Source organism: Mobula hypostoma, chromosome 14 (genome assembly GCF_963921235.1).
Source record: "Mobula hypostoma chromosome 14, sMobHyp1.1, whole genome shotgun sequence".
NCBI lineage: Eukaryota > Metazoa > Chordata > Chondrichthyes > Myliobatiformes > Myliobatidae > Mobula > Mobula hypostoma.
Window position 1 is genome coordinate 11,552,094 of NC_086110.1, and position 25,207 is coordinate 11,577,300.

Consider the following 25,207-nt stretch of genomic DNA (forward strand, 5'->3'; position numbering starts at 1 on the left):
CCACTCTTCCACATTGATTACAATTGAATTCCAGTTCTTGGAGTGAGACCTTCACCTTTTGTTAAAATTATTTTCCTCAATTTTATTTCAAAGGCTTCCTTTGACGGCACAAAAGTAGTTTTGTGCTGTCAAAGTCAATCCTATGGCCATTTTGAATGCAGTGTTTTGCTGCCACCGATTTCTTCAGGTAACCCACGTGGATACACCTCCTGTGCTCCTTGATGTGGGTTTCCATCGTGTGTTCCACCCAGTCAATCGATACACGCTGCTGTGCATTTGTAGGGAATCCTATTAGCGCCAGCTGACCTGAGTCCCAGGGCATCTTTGACCCACATAAACTGTGATTTGAGCCTCCTTACAAGTTTGTGGATGATATTAATCAGTTATTCCTTCAGGATCCTGGCGATCCTTCTAGAAACTGTGTAACGCAGAGCAGCATGTATCGGCCAGACAGGACGCATGGTGAAAACTTGCCTCAAGGAGCACAGGAAGTGTATCTGCTTGGGTTACCCGGAGAAATCGGTGGTAGCAGAACTTCGCATTTGCAATGGCCATAGGATTGACTTCGATAACACAAAACTACTGTGCCACATCAATAGCTTTTAGGACTGCCTGGTTAAGGAAGCCATTGAAATAAAACTAGAGGAAAATAATTTTAATGAAGACGAAGGCCTCGCTCTAAGTAAGAACTGGAATTCAATTGTAAACAAGATGGGAGAGCGGAAACTTAATTGGATGAAGACTAATCAATCAGGAGGGACAGACGACGGGGGTATAAATATCACTGGACTAGACGTGCCTAGGCATCATCCTTGATAGAGATAGCAGACTTTGTCATTGAAATGTCAGTTACAATCAATAACTGTACCTGGCTGGAAGCCGGAGAAGAGTTTACTCATCATATATGCTGGGAAAGCACCAGATCCTTTTTTCATATGAGGATCGATTTATGGCAGGTTTCGTTACATTGTTTCCCCAAAACCTATAGTGTGTTTCATTCCTTTGAAGTATACTCACCATATAAAAAGCAGCATTCATGTTTATGTGCAAAAAAAGTCCTTTAAGTAACAAAGAGGAAATGACCAGGTACTCTATATAGAGATGCTGGTTGAACAGAAGTTGGCACATGCACAAAAGATGGCGACTTTGCTCTCCTGTGTATTTTTTTTTAGTGTTGACTTAAAGGGAGACCTTGGTTTCATACAGTGTGCTCAGTGAGAAATTAACAGAGCAAACCCCTCAACTCTCACATACCTACTTCTTAGGTTAGTAATGAGGTACGTGTGTGTGTGTGTATGTGTATATATATATATACATACACACACAATATATATACATACACACACACACGTGTACATTCACAATATGTCCATATTTAATCTGCTATCCAAAAGTAGTGAGATTAGAGTTACCGGTTAAACCAGAAAAGTGCTGCTGGAGAGTCAGCAACCACCGTAGAAGGAAACGAACAGGAGGATCCAGCGATGTGGGAACCAGAGTGACGGGTGGCTAGTGGAGTGGTTGTGGGGAAAGTAGATGCTGCCTACGTACAAAGACACAAACCGCAACATTGAGCACGGTGGGACTAATGTTCTGAGTTGTGTCTATTTTATTCCAAGGAGTATTGTAGGGAAGGTAGACGAGCTTAGAGCACGGATCAGCATATGGAATTATGACATTATAGCCCTTAGTGAGACATGGTTGCAGGAGGTACAAGATTGGCATCTCCGTGTTCTGGCGTTCTGTTCTTTAGACACGATGGTGGGAGGTGTTGAAGGGGCAGGGGTGCAATTACTTGTCAGAGAAAATGTCACTGCAGTGCCGAGACAGGGCAGACTTGGGGACTCCTCTACTGGGGTATATGGGTGGAACTGAGGAGTAAGAAAAGGATGACCACGTTAATGGTCATGGTCATGGTTAATATTATAAACCTTCCTAGACTCGGCAGGATTTAGAGGAACAAATTTGTAGAGGGATAACAGACTGTTTCCAGAAAAAAAAATGGTTGTGATAGCTGGTGATTTTAACTTTTCTCGTTGACTGGATCTCCAGTCAATATGGAAAGGACTGGATAGGGCAGAGTTTGTCGGATGTGCTCAGAAGAGTTTCCTTAATCAATACACTAGGAGTTCCAACTAGATGGTGCACGATACTGGATCTCCTATTAGGAATGAGACAGTGCAGGTGATGGAAGTGTGTGTGAGAACGCTTTACATCTAGTGATCGTAATTCTATTAGTTTCAAGGTTTTTGTGGAGAATAGGATTAGCCCTCGGTTTGAGATTCTAAGTTGAAGTAAGGCCAATTTTTTATGCTATCTGAAAGGATCTGGCAGGTGTGGATTGGGACAGTTGGTTTCTGGCAAAAGGATTGTTAGTGAGAGACTTCAAACTGAAATATTGAGAGTACGGAGTTTATATGTTCCTGTGAGAATAAAAGGCAAGAATAACAGGTTCAGGGAACCTTGGCTTTTGAGGAATATTGAGGCTCTGGTTATGAAGAAGGAGGTGCACGGTAGGTATAGGCAGAAAGGACCAAGTGAGGAGTTCAGAAATGCAAGAGAACATTGAAGAGAAAAGTCAGGGGGTCTAAAAGGAAGCATGAGGTTGCTGTAGCAGACAAGGTGAAGAAGAATCCCAGGATTTCTGTATTAAGAGCAAAAGGATAGCAAGGGACAAAATTAGTCCTCTTGAAGATCAGGGTGGTTATCTGCAGTATGCTGAAAGAGATGGGGAAGATCTCTATGGGAAATCATTAGAACTGCAGCTGAACACCAGGTAAGCTATGGACCGTATCTGGATAGCAGAAGAGAAAGTGCTTGCCGTCTTGTGGTAAATCAGGGTGGATAAGTCTCCAGGGACTGACAAGCTGTTCTAGGAGGCTTGTGCAGAAATTGTAGGGAGCTTGGAAGAGGTATTTAAAACATCAGAAACCATGGGAGAGGTGCCAGAGGAGTGGAAGATAGCTATTGTTGTTCCATTGTTCAAGAGAGACTCTAAGAATCAGCCAGGACACTATAGGCCAGTGAGATGAAGTCAGTAGTGGGTATATTATTGGAAGGTGTTTTTAGGGATGGAATATATAAATATTTGGATAAACAGAGCCTGTTTAGGGATAGTCTACATGGTTCTGGCATTGGTATGTCATGTCTAGCCAATCTTAGAGTTTCTGAATGAGGTTACCAAGAAGGTTGATGAAGGGAAAGTAGTGTATGTTGACTACATGGACTTTGACAAAGTTCTACACGGGAGGTTGGTCCAGAAGAGGTAGTAAATTGGATTCAATATTGATTTAGAGGGAGAAGCCAGAGAGTGCTAGTAGACATTTGGCTCTTTAGACTGGTGGTGTATCACAGAGATCAATGCTGGGTCTGTTGTTTATCATGTATGTTAATGATTTGGATAATGTGGTAAACTAAATCAGCAGATGATACAAAGTTTGGGGGCGTAGTGGACAGCAAGGAAGGATGTCAAAGCTTGCAGCGAGACCGAGACCAACTGAAAAACTGGGCCGTAAAATGGCAGATGGAACTTAAGGGAGCCAAGTGTGAGATGTTACACTTTGGGAGGCAAACCAGGGTAGGATTTACAATAAACAGTAGGGTACTGATGAGTGCGGTAGAATGGAGGCATCTGTGAATATAGGCCCATAATTCCTTGAGAGTGGCATCACAGGTAGATAGGGTCACAAAGAAAATTTTGGAACATTGGCCTTCATAGATCAGAGTACTGAGTACAGGAGTTGTGATGTTAAGTTGAAGCTGAATAGGACAACAGTGAGGCCAAATTTAGAGCATTGTGTGCAGTTCTGGTCACCTACGTGCAGGAAAGGTATCAATAACCTTGATGGAGTGCAGAGAAAATTTACAAAGATATTGCCTGGACTTGAGAACCTGAGTTAAAGGGAAAGGTTGAATAGATTAGGATTTATTCCCTGGAGCGATTGAGAATGAGGGGAGATTTGAAAGAGGTATACAGAATGAAGGGTATAAATAGGATTACTGCAAGCAGGCCTTTTTCCACTGAAGTTGGGTGAAACTAGAACTAGAGGTGAAGGTTAAGGGTGAAAGTTGAAATGTGTAAGGGGAACCTGAGGGGGATCTTCACTCAGAGCATGGAATGAGCTGTCAGCGGAAGTGGTGGATGTGGGTTCGATTTCAACATTTAAGAGAAATTTAGACAGGTATAGATGGGGGGGATATGGAAGGCATGGGCCAGGTGCAGGTCAATGGTGCTAGGCAGAATAACAATTCTGTATGGACTAGATGGGCTGAAGGGCCTATTTGTATGCTGTAGTATTCTATGACACTTGATATTTTTGGTTGAAATCATTCATCCAAACTTGTAAGGTGACACATCCCTTAATTTTATTTTAAAATATGATTCTGGCCTTCAGTGCAGATTTAGAATCTAACTCTAGTCCTGAGTTATAGACACTGCCTGTTGTCCTGAGTTTTCCCCCAATTTGGTGGGCACAGACGACCCCCCCCCCACCACCACAATTTGCAGAGTTTGGTGTCATTGGGTAAGTGCCTCATTTGACCTTTCAATGAGGACTGAGGGGAACCGAAAAACGATGCCCAAAATTGCCTAGACTTGAGTCAAGGTTTATGAGCCATCCAATTAACAGAATAATACGTTTTAAAATCTGAGAATAAATCTTTGTAGCCGTAAGGTGTTAATGCTTTTAAGCAGTACTCTCCTGAATCGCTTTGTCTTTGTTGTCCTCCTCCTCCCCAACCTCATTGTTAACTTTTCCAAAAGCTGTTGTTGTTTCTCCCAGCCGGTAATGTATTCTGACTGTAATCTAATCAGTGTATTTGAGCCAGACTTGGATCAGTAAGTTAAAGATGTTTCCATCAGAAAATTCCTTCTCCATGTTCTTCCTCTTCCATACCAACTCCAACTTATAAGACAGTAGGACCATATGACATAGGAGCCCATCAACTCTGCTCACCATTCCATCATGGCTGATTTATTATCCCTCTCAACCCAATTTCCTGCCTTCTCCTCGTCACCTTTGATGCCCTGACTAATTAAGAACCTATCAACCTGTGCTTTAAATGAATTGGCCTCCACAGCCACCTGTGGCAATGAATTCCAGAGATTTACCACCATCTGGCTAAGAAATTCCTCCTCATCTGTTCTAAAGGGACGGCCTTGTATTCTGATTCGGTCCTCTGGTCCCAGACTCTCCCACTACTGGAAACACCCTCTCCATGCCCACTCTATAAATCCCTTTCAATATTCAGTAGGTTTCAATGAGATTCTCCCTCATTCTTCTAAACTCGGGTGAGTACAGACCCAAAGCCATCAAACAGGCCTTGTATGTTGACCTTTTAATTCCCAGGATCATTCTTGTGAACCCTCTTTTGACCCTCTCCAATGCCACTCATCATTTCTTAGATATGGAGCCCAAAACTGCTTGGCTTTACATCCTTGCTTTTACATTCTAGTCCTCTTGAAATGAATGCCAACATTGCATTTGCCGTCCTTACTACCAGCTCAGCCAGCAAGTTAACTTTTTGAGAGTCTCAATATTTTTCTGTTTGCCAAGCAAGAAGGTACACTGCTTTAGATTTTTGTGACTTCAACAGTTGGTGAGATTTATTTATGGCTGATGCCTTTTCGCGCTGCTGTGATTTCTGAGTAGTTGGCTAGGGTGGAGAGGTTTTAATTGATTCAAAACTGCTGATTATGGGTTTGGTGAATTTAAAATTTAATTAACCTTATTGTTAAATCATGTCTAGTATATGACCAAAAAAATGGAAGTTGAATCATCGAGGATGAAGCAGGACTTAGAAGAAGCTCAGTCAAGGAATCATTATCTTCAGGAACAGATTAGTATTCAGAGGCAACTGCTGACAGAGCAAGAACAACAGCTTCAAGACTCTTGGCAAACATCAGCCCAGCTTCAAGCTCAGGCAAGTCTAGGCGCTCCTCCCTATTAACATAGAAACATAGAAAATAGGTGCAGGAGTAGGCTATTCGGCCCTTCGAGCCTGCACCGCCATTCAGTATGATCATGGCTGATCATTCAACTCAGAACCCTGTACCAGCCTTCCCCCCCATACCCCCTGATCCCTTTAGCCACAAGGGCCATATCTAACTCCCTCTTAAATATAGCCAATGAACTGGCCTCAACTGTTTCCTGTGGCAGAGAATTCCACAGATTCACCACTCTCTGTGTGAAGAAGTTTTTCCTAATCTCGGTCCTAAAAGGCTTCCCCTTTATCCTCAAACTGTGAACCCTCGTTCTGGACTTCCCCAACATCGGGAACAATCTTCCTGCATCTAGCCTGTCCAATCCCTTTAGGATTTTGTATATTTCAATAAGATCCCCCCTCAATCTTCTAAATTCCAACGAGTATAAACCTAGTCGATCCAGTCTTTCATCATATGAAAGTCCTGCCATCCCAGGAGTCAATCTGGTGAACCTTCTTTGTACTCCCTCTATGGCAAAGATGTCTTTCCACAGATTAGGGGACCAAAACTGCACACAATACTCCAGGTGTGGTCTCACCAAGGCCTTGTACTACTGCAGTAGTACCTCCCTGCTCCTGTACTCGAATCCTCTTGCTATGAATGCCAGCATACCATTCGCCTTTTTCACCGCCTGCTGTACCTGCATGCCCACTTTCAATGACTGGTGTATAATAACACCCAGGTCTCGTTGCACCTCCTCTTTTCCTAATTGGCCACCATCCAGATAATAATCTGTTTTCCTGTTTTTGCCACCAAAGTGGATAACCTCACATTTATCCACATTAAATTGCATCTGCCATGAATTTGCCCACTCACCTAACCTATCCAAGTCACTTAGCATCCTCTTAGCATCCTCCTCGCAGCAAACACTGCCGCCCAGCTTCGTGTCATCCGCAAACTTGGAGATGCTGCATTTAATTCCCTCATCTAAGTCATTAATATATATTGTAAACATCTGGGGTCCCAGCACTGAGCCTTGCGGTATTGTTAATAGAATTCCGTCTCTGCTTGTTGCCAACAGTTACTAACATTGACAATACTGGGAAGATTAATGCAGTTGCATTAGATCGATTAGCTGAAACCACTTATGATTTGTATTGCCTAAGAGGTTCCAGACCAAACTGACTGGCAGTAACACTTCCTGTCAACTGCAGATCATGATGTACGAGGCAGAGCTCGAACAAGCACGAGGGGAGATGCTTGCAGCACTTCAGGCAATGGAAGATGAGAAGAACCAGGCCATTGAAGAGGTCTTCCAGCATGCACGGTCTGAAATGAAGACTGTGCATGATAATCTGAATGGTAGGTAATGCAGCAGAAGCAATAAGCACCCTTGGCATAAAGAATTTGCATTTAATAGGACCTTTGTGGAAGGTGCAGTTGGTTGAAGTTGAAGACAAGCTTACTGCTATTTGCATAAGTACATGTGTGCCTCATTGCAAAGGAAGTCTGGGCCGCAGCAGCATCACAGACATATGGCATCATAAAAACTGCATTCACAAGAGAAACAAATTATATACAACTTTCACATTAGAGAGGTCAGTTAGAATAGAAATCAAAGTCCATTTTAGCACAAAGTGATCAAAATGTCTGTAGTTTTACTAAACTACAGATTAGGGTTGTGTCAATTGGTTCAAGGACCAAATAGTTAAGGGAAGTATCTGTACTTGAACCTGATGGGGAGGGACTTCGGGCTTCTGTACTTCCTGCACATGTGTAGCTGCAAAAAGATGGCATGGCCCAGATGGTGGGGATCTTTAATGATGAATGTTACCTTGAGACAGTGAGTTAATAGAAAGAGGCAGAGGTGCTCAGAATGACTCACTTTAACCCAATGTTTACTGCCTTGTGGCAATTTGAGACTAACCAGGTGAAACCCATGTGGTTGAGCCTGAACAGGGTGGACTTAGGATCATAGAATTACAGCACAGAAACAAGCCCTTCGGCCCATCTCGTCCATGCTAAAACCATCTAAACTGCCTACTCCCATCAACCTATATCAGGACCATAGCCCTCCATATCCCTACCATCTATGTACCTATCCAAACTTCCCTTAAACTTTGAAATCAAACTCACGTGCACCACTTTTGCTGACGGCTCATTCCACACTCTCACGACCCTCTGAGTGAAGGAGTTTCTCCTCACGTTTCTCTTAAACTTCTCACTGTTCACCCTTAACCCATGACCTCTGGCTGTCGTTCCAGGAAAAAACCTGCTCGCATTTGCCTTGTCTATACCCCTCATAATTTTGTAACCTTTATCAAATATCCTCTTAATCTTCTACATTCTAAGGAATACAGTCCTAACCTATTCAATCTTTCCTTATAACTCAGGTCCTCCAGACCTGGCAACATCCTTGTAAATTTTCCCTGTACTCTTTCAACCTTGCCTACATTTTTCCTTTAGGTGGGTGATCAAAACTGCACACAATACTCCAAATTAGGCCTCACCAGTGTCATATACACCTTCAACGAAACATCCCATGTCCTGTACTCAGCATATTGATTTATGAAGGTCAATGTGCCAAAAGCTTTCTTTATGACCCTATCTACCTGTGACGCCACTTTCAGCGAATTATGGATCTGCATTCCCAGATCCCTCTGTTCTACCAACTTGCAGCACATTAGGGAGGCACTGAGTTGGAGCCTGCACCCGACACACCATTTTGCTCTGAGAGGTGAAGGGTGCCATCACCTTGCTGACCTGGGGTTCTCTTTCTGCAGGTGTCCGAATCAACCTTCTCTCCATCCAACCAGCCCTGAAGACACTGACTAATGATTACAACTGTCTGAAGAACCATGTCCGGGATTTTCCCTGTCTTCTGCAGGACGCCGTCAGTCAGACAAAAAAGGAAGTGAGTTGAGAAGTGTTGCAAAGGGTGTTTGGTGTGTATTATCAGGGACCCCCACAGTGCACCGACAGAGGAAGCGAAGTGGTGCGGTCTGTGGAGGTGACATGGGAACTGACCATATTTATACAGTGGTGATAAAGGAGTCTCGTGCAGAATGGGATCTACATTGGGTGGCCCAGTGCTACAGCACATAGAGCCACTGACTCAGAGCGCCATCGACCCAGGTTCAATACTGACCTCAGGCATTGCTGTGGAGTTTACATGTTCTCCCGGTGACCTCGGGTTCCTCCCTGATCCCGAAGATGTGGTGGTTGGTAAATTATCACTAGTGTGTGGGTGAGGGTTAGAATCTGGAGGGAGCTGATGGGGATGTGGGGAGAATAAAATGGGATTAGTGTCAATGGGTGGCTGATGACCAGCATGGACTTGATGGACTGAATGGCCTGTTCCTGGGCTGGATCTCTCTGAGACTTTTCCTACAACAGTGAATTTGTCAGTTGGCTCTTAGATGTCTTAGGATGCCCTGAAGACATGCATATCCTTCTTTCCAGATTTACCAAGCAGTGGAGGAAGCAAAGGAAATAAACCAGGATCTTCTGCGCAAGTACAAGCGGGAGATGCAGCTCCGCAAGAAATGCCACAATGAGCTGGTGCGGCTTCGAGGTAAGTCAGTGTGACGTGCCTGGTTGGAGCTTTATTTGCTTACTGCGGAGAGGAGCTCGCAGTCCAAAATCAGCCGCGTACGTTTACACAGAGTGGCCATTTTATAGGTACGTCTGTACAGCTGCACGTTAATGCAAATATCTAATCAGCCAATCATGTGGCAGCAACTCCATGCATAAAAACATGCAGACATGATCAAGAGGCTGTTATTTTTCAGGCAAATGGTCAGAACATGGAAGAAGTGTAATCTCATTGCTGCTGACCGTGGAATGGTTGTTGGTGCTGGCTGTGGTGGTTTAAGTATCTCAGAAACTGCTGATCTTCTAGGATTTTCACACACAGCTGTCAGAAAATGGTGCAAAAGAGCAAGAAACATTCAGTAAGCGGCAGTTCCGTGGACGAAAATGCCTGGTTAATGAGAGAGGTCGCAGGAGAATGGCCAGGCTGGTTTAAGCTGACAGGGAGGCGATATTAACTCAAATAGCAACATGTTATAGCAGTGGTGTGCAGAAGAGCATCTTTGAACACACAACACATTGAACCTTGAAATGGATGGGCTACAGGAGCAGAAGGCCACTTTATTAGATGCAGGATGTACCTAGTAAAGTGGCCACTGTGTGTACTCTGTTGCAGAAAAAATAAATCACCTTACTTTTCACAGGGCCATTTCACTGATGCTTCTGTTTTCTCCCCCCTCCACCTACCTTCCTCCTCACCTGGTACTACCCCTAACCTCCTTATTCTGGATTCTTCCCCGACCCCCTTCCTTTTCAGTCCTGGTGAGGGGTCGCGACCAAAACATCGACTGTTTATTCCTCTCCAAAGATGCTGCTCACTGCTGAGTTCCTCTAGCCGTATGTGTGTGTTATTCTGGATTTCCAGCGTCTTGTGTTCATGCTTCTGTTGTAATCTTTCTTCAGGGAATATTCGTGTCTTGTGCAGAGTTCGACCTATAACCAGGGAGGATGGTGCAGGTCTCGACAACAGGAATGTCATTTCCTTCGATCAGGACGATGATGGAGTTTTGTATGTCTCACACCGTGGAAAAACCTCCATGTTTGAGCTGGATAAGGTTTTTCAGCCACATGCATTGCAAACAGATGTAAGTGGGCTTAACGTGAAAACTGGTCCATGATCTAACTGATCACTGGGATGTGTGCAGGTCCTTGAGCAGTGTGCCTGGATAAAGATCAGAAACTGGTGCCTGGGCAATCGTAGACCAGGAATAATGAAACTCCATCCAGTTTGCCTTGCATCACACTGTTTTAGTGAAGTTGTTGACAACCATATCAGTTAATTTCTCACATTAATTCCTTTTCTTTTTCCTTTTCCTCTTCCTCCATGGTAAGATTAGGGTGGGAACTGCATGGTGTTCTCCTTTATGTGACATGGAACTAACTGTTTGTGTACAGAAAGACCCCAGATCTGGGGTTTTCAACCTTGTTTAAAGATGTTGGTCTGTGGCATAAAAACAGTTGGGAACTCCTGCTGAAAATAATGTATAGACTTGGGCTGCTAAGTGGCAAGTAAAAAGTAAGAGTCTAACACTCTCTTATAACATTTCCTTCAGCATTAACAACTTAATCAGCACGTGGGGCTCAGCATTTCTCTGCCGTGACTACTCTCGCAGTACAGCTCTGCCATCTTGTGTTACTTGATCTGCATCTCCATCACATTAGTATCAAGGGCCTGGTTTATGATACCCTGCATACCGTGATTTTGTGTCCATTCCCGCACTTCTTTGGGTCTCTTCTGCTTTCTTGTCGCCTCTTGACAGTTTATTGGTCTGTAGTGTTGGAGCAGTGTCCCTTTTTGCCAGTTGCTTTTGTATCTCTTGCCTGTGTGTAGGACCTTGCAAAGTAATTCATCCATTTATGTATAAAATAGAGATTGCAATTCAAGGTATTTCACAATTTGAAAGCCTCTTGATATTTCAACTGGGTGCACCAGTCAAAAATGATATTCTCCCCCAGTGCAGCTGGTGTCTCATGGATTGATTTTGAATCGGCTGACCCTTTTGTTTGGCCTTCCCTGTGATTCTTATGTAGTGCAGGTTCATCCTATGTTTCAGTAAGACCATGTCTAACTCCACAGCTGGGTGAGGTTCCTGTCTCTTGTAGCTGGTGTGGAGCTTTTGATCTCATTAGTTAAGCAAGGATGTAACTGTTTTGGAAGCAATTCAGGGATGGTTTACTAAACTGACCCCTGAAAAGGGCGAGGAAAGGTTGAATACGTAAGGCTTGCAGCCACTGGAGTTCAGAGTGAGTGAGGACTAAAGCATAAGGTCTTGATAGTGTGGATGTTTCACTTTGTGAGATGATCCAGAACAGAGGTAATATAAATATAAATATAATCTGTTATATGTAAGCACAATAAGAGAAGTGGTTACTCATTTAAATTCGAGATGGAACAGTTGTTATCCGAGGATGATCATTCTTTGTGATTTTCGTCCTCAAGGGGTGGTGGAAGGACACTCTCTGAATGTTTTCAGGACAGATTCTTGATCAGCAAAGGGTAAAGAGTTACTGCAAGTGGAGAAAAATGCAAAGTTGAGGTTACAGTTAATCATTTGTCTGTTCATAAACTCACAAATGTAGGTTCAAGGGTCCCAGCCAGGGGAAAAGGGCAAAATTCAAACTGGCAACTCAACACTCCTACATTAGAATGTCTGTTGTTTTGTCAAAACTTGATATCAGCAGTAATTTGTGAAATAATTGTTCCCATTATTTGTTCCAGATATTCCGGGAGGTTCAAGCACTCATCACGTCCTGCATTGATGGGTACAACGTCTGCATATTTGCCTATGGACAAACGGGCTCTGGGAAGACGTACACAATGGAGGTAAGGTTGTAATGGTGCAAACTTTAATTAAGGATTAATAGCATTTATAGCATTGGAAAGTTCATATTTTTGGATACTTTTTGGGGAAAGCAGTTTGTCTGATGCCAGCTGGTCTTATGAACCAATATAACCATATGACAAATACAGCACGGAAACAGGCCATCTTGGCTCTTCTAGTCCATGCCGAACTCTTACTCTCACCTAGTCCCACCGACCTGCACTCAGCCCATAACCCTCCATTCCTTTCCTGTTCATATAGTTATCCAATTTAACTTTAAGTGACAACATCAAACCTGCCTCAACCACTTCTGCTGGAAGCTCGTTCCACACAGCTACCACTCTCTGAGTAAAGAAGTTCCCTCTCATGTTACCCCTAAACTTTTGTCCTTTAACTCTCAACTCATGTCCTCTTGTTTGAATCTCCCCTACTCTCAATGGAAAAAGCTTATAACGTCAACTCTATCTATCCCCCTCATAATTTTAAATACCTCTATCAAGTCACCCCTCAACCTTCTACGTTCCAAAGAATAAAGACCCAACTTGTTCAACCTTTCTCTGTAACTTAGGAGATGAAACCCAGGTAACATTCTAGTAAATCTTCTCTGTACTCTTTCAATTTTGTTGAGATCTTTCCTATAATTTGGTGACCAGAACTGCGCACAAAAATCCAAATTTGACCTTACCAATGCCTTGTACAATTTCAACATTACATCCCAACTCCTATACTCAATGCTCTGATATATAAAGGCCAGCATACCAAAAGCTTTCTTCACCACCCTATCCACATGAGATTCCACCTTCAGTGAACTATGCACCTTTATTTTTATTATTTATAATAATTATAATATTTGTAATAATTATTTTATGTATTATGATATAATAATTATATAATCGATAATTAGAATATTTATAATAATTATTATAATTATTCCTGTGTGGGCACGTGGCCGTGGTTAAGGCATTGCACTAACGACCTGAAGGTCGTGAGTTCAAGCCCCAGCCGTGGCAATGTGTTGTTGTATCCTTGAGCAAGGCACTTAATCACACATTGCTCTGCGACGACACTGGTGCCAAGCTGTATGGGTCCTAATGCCCTTCCCTTGGACAACATTGGTGTCGTGGAGAGGGAAGACTTGCAGCATGGGCAACTGCTGGTCTTCCATACAACCTTGCCCAGGCCTGCGCCCTGGAGAGTGAAGACTTTCCAGGTGCAGATTCATGGTCTCGCAAGACTAATGGATGCCTTTAAATAATTATTCCTAGATCCCTCTGTTCTACTGTATACTTCCAATGCAGTAGAATTCAGTCTTATTCTTGTTAGACCTGAAATGTTGTTAACTAATTTGGGTAGAAAGGACAGGACAGGAAAAAAATCTTCATTATTCATTAACCTGGCTTAACAAAATCAGCTACCTGATAAAATGTTAGAATCATCTCTCCTGCACAGGAGATAGAATTAATGAGAATTTTAGAAAACTGAAAATCTAAAATAAAAAACAAAGTTTTGAAAATATTTTGTAGTCATTCTGTGAGAACAGAAACAGAGGCAATGTTTCGGTTCAAAGACCCTTTGGTTGTATGTATGTACAGTCTGATGGAGTGGCCAAAATTGAGAAGGACAGAGAAGAAATTTGTTATACTGCAGGATGTCTCCAGTAGACCAAAGCCTGGGTGACTAAGGTCTGTGTTGTACAGAAAGGTGAGAGGTGTTAGTGTTTCAGGTCAGAGACTTAGTGACTCAACCTTCACAGATGCTGGCTGACCCACTCATTGAATGTTTCCAGCATTTTTGTTTTTTTGTTTCAAATTTTCAACATCTGCAGTGACTTGATTTTTCAATGGTGTCTCTATTCCATGATGGCACACAAGCTAATTTATATACTCCAGGTTTGCAGTTGTTCCATGATGGCACACAAGCTAATTTATACACTCCAGATTTGCAGTTGGAACCAGTGGTTGGCTTCTTCCTGTAGTTCCTCAATCTTTGCACATTCCTCCCGTCTCTTGAGGGCTATTTATTTTTCTTAGCCTGACATAACATTGGCACAATATCACTGTTTCCTCTGAGTCTAGGGGTTGCCGGAAGACCCTGGAATAAACCAGCGTGCTCTCCAGCATCTGTTTGGTGAAGTGGCAGAGCGCTCAGCAGACTGGGATCTCACCATCACCGTCAGCATGGCTGAGATCTACAATGAAACCCTCAGGTATGAAGCACTGGGTGAGCAACAAAGGACCATGCTCCATGTGATAGCATGTTAACAGATGGGAATAATCACAGATGTGGTTGCTAATAGTATTTTCTCTTTTTGTAGAGACCTGCTAGGGTCTGACCAGCAGAAGACTGAGGATCTAACTATGAGGTTACTAATACTTGCACTCTGATGGGAGCTGCATGGTTGGTGATTGGTGCAATGCTTTGGCATGGCTGTAGAGCTGACGTTCGCTTTCGTATTTTTTAAAGTAATCTGTGGCTTACTTAATTCAGAATTTTCCAGTGAATTGTGCATCAGCTTTTGCTATTCTTGGGTGATGCACTGCTGAAATGGAATAGAATTTAACCTCCATTAACATGGAGGCAAAATCAAAGAGGACAATTAATACAGGGCTGAAGGAGTTACATTTAAATGCACACAGAAAACAGAATAATGTAGATAGTGCAGTTAGAAATTGGCAGATATGTTGTTGTGGACATCACTGAGTCATGGCTGAAAAAAAAATCACAGCTGGGAGCTTAATTTCCAAGGATGCATACAGTATTGAAAAGCCAGGCAGGTAGGCAGAGGTGGTGGAGTGACTGTTGGTAAAAAATGATATCATATCTTTAGAAACAGGATCAGAGATGTAGAATCCTTGTGGCTAAAGTTTAGAAATTGCAAGGATATGGGATAGAAATTGAAACGGCAGATAGAAAAGATATGTAAAAAGGGCAACACCTTATGATGTGGCAACACGCACAAAATGCTGGAGGAACACAGCAGGTTAGGCATCATCTGTGGAAATGAATAAACAGTTGACATTTCAAGCCGAGGCCCTTTTCCAGAACTGGAAATGAAGAGGGAAGATAGAAGCATAAAAAGGTGGGGGGAAGGGGAAGGAGGACAGCTAGAAGGTGATAGGTGAAGACAGGTGGTGGGAACGGTGAGGAGACTGGACCATGGGAGAAAGGGAAGAAGGAGGAGCACCGGGGGAGGTGATAGGCAGGTGAGGAGAAAATGTAAGAGACCAGATTGGAGAATGGAAGAACAGGGAAGGGAGAGGAAAGCAAATTACCAGCAGAAGAAATTGATATTCATGCAATCCGGTTGAAGGCTACCTGGATGGAATAATGAGTTGTTGCTCCTCCACCCTGAGAGTGGCCTCATCGTGGCATAAGCAGACATCAGAATGGGAATGGGGACAGAAACTAAAATAGTTGGCCACCAGGAAATGCCACTTTGGGAGGATGGAGCGGAGGCACTTGAAAAAGCAGTCCCCCAACTTGCATCGGGTCTCACCGATGTAGAGAGGGCCACGTCAGGGCCACCGGATACAATATACAACTCCAAAAGATTTACAGCTGAAGTGTTGCCTCACTTGCCTCATTTGGGGCCCTGAGCGGGTACGAGGGAGGAGGTTAATGGACAAGTGTGGCATTTCTGTCACTTGCAGGGATATGTGCAAGGAGGCAGATTTCTGAGGAGGGATGAGTGGACAAGGTCCCGGTGGAAAGCAAGGAGTTGGGGGGGGGGTGGTTTGGGGAGGTACAGATGTGTTTGGTGGGAGGATCCCATTGCAGAGAATGTTGTGTTGGATGCAGAGGCTCGTAGTGATAGGTGAGGACAAGAAGCTCTATGGCTTTAAGGCAGCAGGAAGGTGAGGTGAGTGCTGATGTCTGCGAAATGGAGGAGATTCGGGTGAGGGCAGCATCAATGGTGGAGGAAGGGAAACACCGTTCTTTGAAAGGAAAGTGATGGAGATGAAGGAACTGAGAAAAGAAAATAGCATTTTTACAGAAGACAGTATGGGAAGAGGTATTGTCAAGATGATCTTGGGAATTGGTAGGTTTATAAGAGAAGCTGGTAGACAGTTTGTCTGCAGAGATGGAGACAGACATTGAGAAAGGGGAGAGAGGTATCAGAAATGGACCAGTGAATTTAAAAGCAGGGTGGAAGTTCGAGGCAAAGTTGATGAAATTGCTCAACTCAGCATGGGTGCATGAAGCAGCACCAATGCAGTTGTCAGTGTAGAGCGGGAAGAGTTGAGGAGCATTACCAGGGAAGACTTGGAACATGGCCTGTTCAGCGTAGCCAATGGAAAGGCATACATTGCTGGGGCTACACCTTGAGTTTGGAGAAATTGGGAGGAGCTGAAGGAGAAATTGTTGAGGGTGAGGACTAGTTCTGCTAGAAAGAGGTGGATGATGGTGGAGGGGAAATGGACCATACCCCAGGATTCTTATTGAGGTAACTGAAGAGATTATGGAGGAATTAGTAGTGATCTTTCAACAATCACTAGATTCCATAATGGTTCCAGAGGACTGGGAAATTGCAAATGTAACTCTGCTCTTTAAGAAAGGAAAGAAGCAAAAGAAAGGAAATTATAGACCTGTTGGTTCGTATAGCCTGACTTCATTGGCTGGCAAGGTATTGGAGTCCATTATTAATAATCAGGTTTTGGGGTACTTGGAGGCACATGATAAAATAGGCCAAAATCAGCTTGATTTCCTTAAGGGGAAATCTTGCCTGACAAATCTGTTGGAATTCTTTGAGGAAGTAACAGGCAGAATAGACAAAAGAGAATCAATGAATGTTGATTTCAAAAGGATGTGGATTTTCAGAAGGCCTTTGACAAGTGCCGCACATGAAGCCACTAAGCCCGTGGTATTTCAGAAAAGATGCTAGCTTAGATGGTGGACTGTTTCTTTATTTCCGTAGACGCTGCCTGACCTGCTGTACTCCCCTGGCATTGTGTGTGTGTTGTATAGATAGAAAATGTCTGACTGGCAGTGGAAATAAAGGAGACATTTTCAGATTAGCTACCGGTGACTAGTGGTGTTTACAGGGCTTGGTGTTGGGACCACTTTTCACATTACATGTCAGTAATCTGGATGACAGAATTGATGGCTTAAGTTTGCAGATGATAAAGAAATAGGTGGAGGAGCAGACGGCATTGAGGAGGCAGGGAGTCTCCTGAAAGATTTGGACAGACTAGGAGAATGGGCAAAGTGTCTTAACAGATGGAATACGGTGTCGGGAAGTGTATGGTCATGCATTTTGGCAGAAAGAATAAAGGTGTAGACTATTTTCTAAGTGGAAGCAAATTCAGAAATCGGGTGCAAGGGGACTTAGGAGTCCTTGTGCAGGATTCTCTGAAGGTTAACTTGAAGGTTGAGTCAGGGTAGGGAAAACAAGTGAATTGTCGGCATTTATTTCAAGAATATAAAAGCAAAGGTGTAATGCTGAGGCTTTATGAGGCCTTGGTCAGACTGCATTTGGAGTAGTATGAGCTGTTTTGGACCCCTTGTCTAAAAAATGATATGCCAGCATTGGAGTGGGTCCAGAGGAGGTCAACAAGAATCAGCCAGGGAATGAAAGGGTTAACTTATGAGGACCATTTGGTGGCCCTGGTTTTGTACTCGCTGGAGTTCAGAATAATGATTGGGATCTCATTGAAACCTATCAAATATTGAGTGGACATGGAGAGGATGTTTCCAATAGTGGGAGAGTCTAGGACCAGAGGGCACAGCCTCAGAGTACAAGGATGTTCCATTAGAACAGAGATGAGGAATTTCTTTATACAGAGGGTGGTGAATCCGTGAATTCACTGCCACGGTCAGCTGTGGAGCCAAGTCATTGGGTATACTTAAAATAAAGGTTGGTAGGTTCTTGCTGAGTAAGGGTATCAAAGGTTACAGGGAGAAGGCAGGAGAATGGGGTTGAGAGGGATAATAAATCAGCCATGATCAAATGGTGGAGCAGACTCATTGGACTGAATGGCCTAATTTTGCTCCAATGTCTTAAGGTCTAACTTCTGCCTCCCTTGCATTATTTAGATACACACTGTTGCTGGGATCCCTTTTGACAGGATTTTGGGCTCAGTGTTCTCTGTCTGCCCTGGTTACATCCCCTCCCATCACGCACAGAAGGGGTCACTCGTGATTCTGAGATGGATTTCTGGCCATACCATTGGGTCCAGTCCAACCAAAACCCCTGGGACCCTTGAAGAGAGATTCTTCTCTGACTCTCTTTTCCCCTCCTTGTGGGAGGTTAGATGACATTTCATTTCGTGGGATGGGAGAAAATTGTGAGAGATGTCCAGGGTGGTGCATGTCTGCATTCACTTTCCAGTAAATAACAACACTAGAAATGGAAAGGGGGGAATATTTTCAATCAGAGAGAATTTTTTTTAAATTTAAAACTCTGTCAGTGCTCAGAGGGACCTGTGTGACTCTGAGTGGTACGTTGGCTTTATTGTAACTTGACAAGGAAGTTGCAGGGGTGACTTTTCCCTGGTTGGGTATCCAGAACTGTCTCTCAAAATATGTGGTTGATTATTTATAACATAGACGGAAAGAAATAGTAACTATATTTCAGAGGATAGTGATTTTTTTTCTGTAATTCTCTACCCAATGAAGTTGTAGCCAAATATATTAAAGGTTGATTAATAGACATTAAGGAGACCAAATGATTCTGGGTTTAACACAGGGAAGTGGGGCTGAGACAAAGGATTAGCCATGATTTCATGTAATGGGAGGGCAGATGTAGCAGTGGTGGTGCCAACAGAGTGTAAATGGCCTGCTTGTATTTCTGCGATCAGCAGAGTGTCATGTTTCCCTAATTGCAAGTTCTTGCTGTTAAGCCCCGGATAAACTTGAGGTCATCCGTAGCATCCCAGTGACACACCTCCTAATGATCAAGTCTGAAGAACATAGAAGAGTATAGCACAGGAACAAGCCATTTGGCCCACAGTGTTGTGCTGAACCAGCTAAAAAGCAAATCAAAAACAGCTAAACACTAATCCATCCTACCTACACAATGACCATATCCCTCCATCTTCCCCATATTCATGTGCCTATCTAAATGTCTCTTAAAAGCCTCAAATGTATTTGCCTCTACCACTGTACCAGTCAGTGTATTCCAGACATCCACTACTCTCTGAGTGAAAAAACTTGCCCCTCACATCCCCTTTGAACCTGCCCCCTCTCACCTTCAATGCATGCTCTCTGGTATTAGATACTCCCTGTCTATCTATGCCTCTTATAATCTTATAAACCTCAATCAGATCTCCCCTCAGCCTCCTCCGTTCCAGAGAAAACTACCCAAGTTAATCCAGACCCTTGTAATAGCACATGCCCTCTAAACCAGGCAGCATCCTGGTGAACCTCTTCTGCACCCTCTCCAAAGCCTCAACATCCTTCCTGTAGTGGAGCAACCAGACATGTACACAATACTCCAGATGTGGTCTAACTGGAGTTATATAACATTGCAACATAATCTCTTGACTTTTGAAATCAACAGCTCAACTAATAAAAGCTTCCTTAACCACCCTTTCAACCTGTGTAGCCACTTTCAAGGAGCTATGAACTTGGATCCCAAGATCTCTCTGCTGATAGGACTTTCCTGATGTCTGTAGTTTCACAGCAGTACTGGATATTTGCTTTTCCCCTTGAAAAGAATCCTGGTCCAGACTGTTTTACTTCCCTCTGCTGATCTCTGAGGTTCTATCTGAAGCTGCCAAAAACACCTCTTTCCTTGCCCTCTCGTTTTTTTACCTTTCACATCCAGTGTCCAATCCTGTTGACTTTTATCCTTGCATTTCAGCAAATGACGTCCCTGAGACTTAAAGGTGGTTAGTACAAGAACAGACTATAGTGGGGCTTTGGCATAGGATCTGGGTGTATCTGCCTGCTTTACTGTTTATGGAATGCATTAGGAAATGTGTTCTGCTGTACACTGACAATGAAATCATTTCAGAACTGATCTCATTGGCCATGCAGGTCAATGTAATTTAGTATATGCTCATTACTTCCTGAGATCAGCAGAAGATGGCAGAAGTCTTGAAATCAATAATTGAGCAGGTGACAAATTACTTTAAAGTGAATGTTTTCAGTTACAGAGCAGGTCAGGTGCAGAGATAAAACACTTTTTCCACATCTTCATCTAAACCGTCCCAAAAATCTACATACAACGTGAAGGGCAGGGCTGTTTGTGGTTTAGAGTTAGCTGTGAGAGAGATGGGCTGGTATTTCAGGGCTCTGTTTGAGCATGTTTGACAATATAAATGAAGATTGTTATGAGGAATTCCATTGTATTCACCAAAGACGGTAAATCAGACAGGCTCATCAGAATTGGTCTGTTACAATGATTTATTAACTTAAAGGGGTGTAGTTTCAACTTCAGTACAAAACAAAAATTGCAGAGGAACTTCTGGGCAGAATTGTGCAGTAGTTAAAATCAAATTGATTAATATCACCTGAGTTTTTGAAAAGAAATTGGCTGGTGTCTTCCAGAATGTAACCTGTTGCAAGTTACTACTTGAGCAGTCAGTCTCAATTGCTGAAGTGTTTGTGATGCCATGTCCTTGATTTCTGTTGGCTGTAAGATCCCCCTGCCCCGCTGGACAGGTCATTTATTTGATGGTTTTCCCTGTGACTCTTCCCTCCATGTATGTGGCACTTAAATGTGCATATATTTAAATCTTCCGATCACAGGTGCAAGCTTGGTTAAAGTGGCTATTTTGGAAAATCCCACCCCACCTCCGCCACTCTTCTTACCTGGTCTCTGTTCTAAATGAAAGTTTACACTTGGTCCTTGTTATCTGCAGATTTGCAATCTGCAGATCTGTGTACGTGCGAGGTTGGCCCCACAGTAAACATATACATGTGCGCAGGGATCAAAGTAATTGTTGTCTGTGTAAGCGTGGTGATCCGTTTCCAGACCCCTTGTGTTAGTGGCTCCCCACTAATAGGGAGCAGTCCGTGTTTACACAGCTTCAGACTTGTGATTTCAAAACTGAAACTTCAAACATTCAACGGAAGTAGTTTGTCAGATACTATTTACTTCCCAGCATTTGAATGTTTTGTGTTTAGTAATGTGTGTTTCTGCTTTTAGAGTGTTCATTTGGGAAAATACTCGTATTTTGTTGTCATGGGAACTCCATACCCTACCCTGTGCAGATAGTCAGACTGGGTGTTGGGAACAACTGCAGTTTTTCTGCTGTAAATTCCACTTTTGTGGGCACGTTACTGTACCTATGGCTCTCCTTGCCTGGTGCTTACTGCTGCTTTGTGTCTAGTGTGGTCTTTTTCCTCCTTGTGGTTGTACGTCTGATGTCTGGTGAGGCAGTCGATGGGCACCGGTAAATGTTGAGCTTCTGTTGAGGCCACTAGAGTCGACTTATTTATTTGCAGGAACTTGTTGGCCAAGGACCCCAGCGAGAAGCTTGAGATAAAGCTAAGTCCGGATGGCAGTGGGCAGCTGTATGTCCCAGGCCTGATGCAGATCAGAGTACAGAGTGTGGACGATATCAACAAGGTGAGAGCCATTGTTCATTGCCTTGTGATGTGACAGAGAAAACGAGACTAAGCAGTCATGCAGTGTGAGACTAGGAAGGGGTTTGGAAAGTTGGGATTTTGCTTTTAATTGGTTCGTCTTTTGGAGCTGACAGCCAGGAATAATGGCTTGTTGTCTAGGCAGCTGGAGCTGTTCCTGAGCAATTAAACCATTACACACAGGCTCTGGAAGAAAATGCCGACAAGCATCGTCGCTCTGTCAACCACAAAAGGTGGATTTTTGCCAGCGGCCATCCACTTTAAATTCCCACTCCCACTCCAACATGTTAGTCCATGACCTCCTTTGCTACCATGATAAGGCCACACTCGGACTGGTGGAGCAACACCTCATATTCTGTCTGGGTAGATTTCCCTAACTTCTGGTGATTTCTGCCCCTCCCCTCCTCCTCTTCTCTTTTTCCATTCCCCATTCTGGCTCCCCTTCTCCTTCCTTTTCTCCCATTGTCCACTCTCCTCTCCAATCAGATTCCTTCAGTCCTTTATCTTTTCCACCTGTCATCTCCCAGCTTCTTCCTTCATCCCCTCCCCCACCCATCCACCTCCCCTTACCTGGCTTCACCTCTTTGCCAGCTTGAACTCCTTTCCCTCTCCCTACCTTCTTATTCCCTAACTTTCCTGTCCCAATGGAGGGTGTTGACCCAAAACTGAGTCTGTTGATTCCTCTCAATAGATGCTGCCTGACCTGCTGAGTCCCTCCAGCATTTTGTGTGTGCTTTGCACTTAACACTGTTTGCTACCTCAGATGCTTTACAGCCAGTGAGCTAGTTTTGAATGTGGTCATTGTCATTATAAAGGAATCTCCACTAGTTAGCAAGGTCCTCACCATGTCAGACACTTGGATTTAATCCTGACTGCACACTATTTGTGTGGAGTTTGCACATTTTCCTTGTCTCTGGCTTCCTCACATATCCAAAGATGTCTAGATTTGTAGGTAAATTGGCCACTGTAAATTGTGCAAATGAGTGGTTTAATCCAGGAGGGGCTGGCAAGTGAAGGGTGAAATTAATGTGTGATGAGTGGAATTGGGTGGTTGATATTCGAAGCAGACTCCGTGGGCCCGAGGGCCTCTCTCTGTACCACCGATGTCTGACTCAAGTCTGTTGCTCAATGACATTGAGAAAATAACAGCTTCTAATTGTCTGCATGGTTAGGACTTGAGCCAGAACCCGCCCTTATTCTCAAAGTTATACAGTGAGCCTTGTAAGGTCTACCTGAGGGGTAAGTTTAAGTTTCATCCAAAGGATTATAGCCACAACATCTTGGTAATTCTCTTTGGGTCTCGGCCTGAATAGAGTGGGCAAGTTATTGAACAGGTAATCCTGTTTTACTTTGCTTTACTCTGGTCAGTTGGCAGCTGTCTGAGGATTTTGTAATCACTGTTTGTTTTGAAGCATTAATGTCTTTTTCTAAAATTAGAGTTAACACAGCAGGCACTACGACTGTAATTTTCATCCTGATGTCTAAGACTCAGAGAAATCCAGTCTTTTGTATAACTGTCCTCTTCCCTCAGGTTTTCGAACTTGGTCGTGTGAATCGGGCAACAGACTTCACGAATGTGAATGAGCGCAGCTCCCGATCCCACGCTCTGCTTATTGTTTCTGTGACTGGGATAAACCTCACCTCTGGAGTTCGAACAACAGGTATAGTCCGAGCGCAGCAGGGAACACAGAGGATTTGTAAAGCAGTGGCTTTGTTTCAAAGAGTTAATACTGTCTAATGTTATTAAGCATTGTGTTTCTCAGATCTCCCTTATATGAAGTTTTCTGTGTTTTAAAAGTAATTTTCAATGTGTAAATGGGTACATTAAATAATTCAGGAATTACTGGATGATAAAAGCAGGAGAGTAAACAGCCAGAACCCATGCTACATATTGGTACCAATGACATGGGTAGGACAAGGGATGAGGTCCTGAAGAGAGAATATGGGCAACTAGGCGGGAAGCTGTAAAACAGGTCCTCCAGGTTAGCAATTTCAGGATTGCTGCCAGTGCCATGCGCCAGTGAGGGTAAGAATAGGATGATGCAGCACAAATATATGGCTGAGGGACTGGTGCAGGGGGCATCGTTTCAGATTTGTGTATCATTGGGATCTCTTCTGGGCAAGGTATGACCTGTACAAAAGGGATGGGTTACATCTGAACTAGAGGGAGACCAACGTCTTTGCAGGCAGGTTTGCTAAAGCTGTTGGGGAGAATTTAAACTAGGTTGGTGGAGGGATGGGAACCAGAGTGATGGGTGAGAAGATGGATGGGAAGTTATAAAGGTAGATTTAGCATGCAGAGAGACAGGAAGGATAGGCAGTGGAAAGAGCATAATCACATTCAATTAGATGGGTTGAAATGTATCAATTCTAATGCAAGAAGTATCAGGAACAAGGGCAGTGAATTTAGAGCATGGATCAGTACATGGAACTATGGCATTGTATCCATTACGGAGACTTGGCTGTCACTAGGGCAGGAATGGGTCCTGAATACTCCAGGGTTTAGATGTTTCAAAAGGTACAGGGAGGGAGGTAAAAGAGGTGGGGGAGTAGCATTGCTCATCAGGGATAGTATCACAGCTGGAAAAAGTGTGGACACCATAGAGGGGTTGTCTACTAAGTCAGTGTGAGTGGAAGTCAGAAACAGGAAGGGAGCAGTCACTCCCTTGGGCATATCCTATAGACCAACAGAGACACCCAGGAGCAGTTCAGCAGGAGAATTTTGGAAAGGTGCAAAAATGGCAGGGTTGTTGCCACGGGTGACTTCAATTTCCCTGATCTTGATGGCCATATCCTTGGTGCAGGAGGTTTAAATGGGACAGAATTTGTTAGCTGTGTCCAGGAAGGATTCCTGACATTATGTAGACAGGTTGACTAGAGGAGCAACTGTATTGGATCTGGTACTGGGCAACGAGACACCTCACGTAATGATGACTAGGCAATGAACCTCATTAGGTGTCAGACCTCTCAGTGAGCGAGCATTTTGGAGAAATAACCACAACTCCCTCACCTTTGAAGGACAGGAGCAGATGGTATGGGAAAATTTTTAATGGGGGAGGGCAAATTATGTTGCTATTAGGTGGGAACTTGGGAGCATAAATTGGGAACAGACATACTTAGGGAAATGCACAACAGAAATATGGAAGTTGCTTAGGAAGCACTTGCATGGAGTTCTGGATAGGTTGGTCCCACTGAGGCAGAGAAAGGATGGTAGGGTGAGGTTGACAAAAGATGTGGAACACGTAGTCTAGAGGAAGAAGAAAGGTTTGGTGAGCATGGATCAGACATGGTTCTAGGAAGGAGCTTAAGAATGGACTTAAAGAAGCTAGAAGAGGAGATG

General features: G+C 43.6%; 1 protein-coding gene across 6 annotated transcripts in view; it reads left to right on the forward strand.

Moving 5' to 3' along the window:
* Positions 1–25,207, forward strand: part of kifc3 (kinesin family member C3) — an 81,958-nt gene that overhangs the window by 42,056 nt on the left and 14,695 nt on the right. For 5 of the 6 annotated variants that reach the window (XM_063066671.1, XM_063066670.1, XM_063066672.1 and 2 more), the window contains 10 exons: positions 5,749–5,922; positions 7,138–7,285; positions 8,707–8,837; positions 9,386–9,497; positions 10,418–10,599; positions 12,234–12,338; positions 14,412–14,542; positions 14,651–14,698; positions 21,727–21,850; positions 23,399–23,528. In XM_063066671.1, the coding sequence (XP_062922741.1) occupies positions 5,749–5,922; positions 7,138–7,285; positions 8,707–8,837; positions 9,386–9,497; positions 10,418–10,599; positions 12,234–12,338; positions 14,412–14,542; positions 14,651–14,698; positions 21,727–21,850; positions 23,399–23,528 (1,285 nt within the window). The remainder of the gene's footprint in view (positions 1–5,748; positions 5,923–7,137; positions 7,286–8,706; positions 8,838–9,385; positions 9,498–10,417; positions 10,600–12,233; positions 12,339–14,411; positions 14,543–14,650; positions 14,699–21,726; positions 21,851–23,398; positions 23,529–25,207) is intronic. The other variant, XM_063066674.1, reaches the window with a different exon arrangement.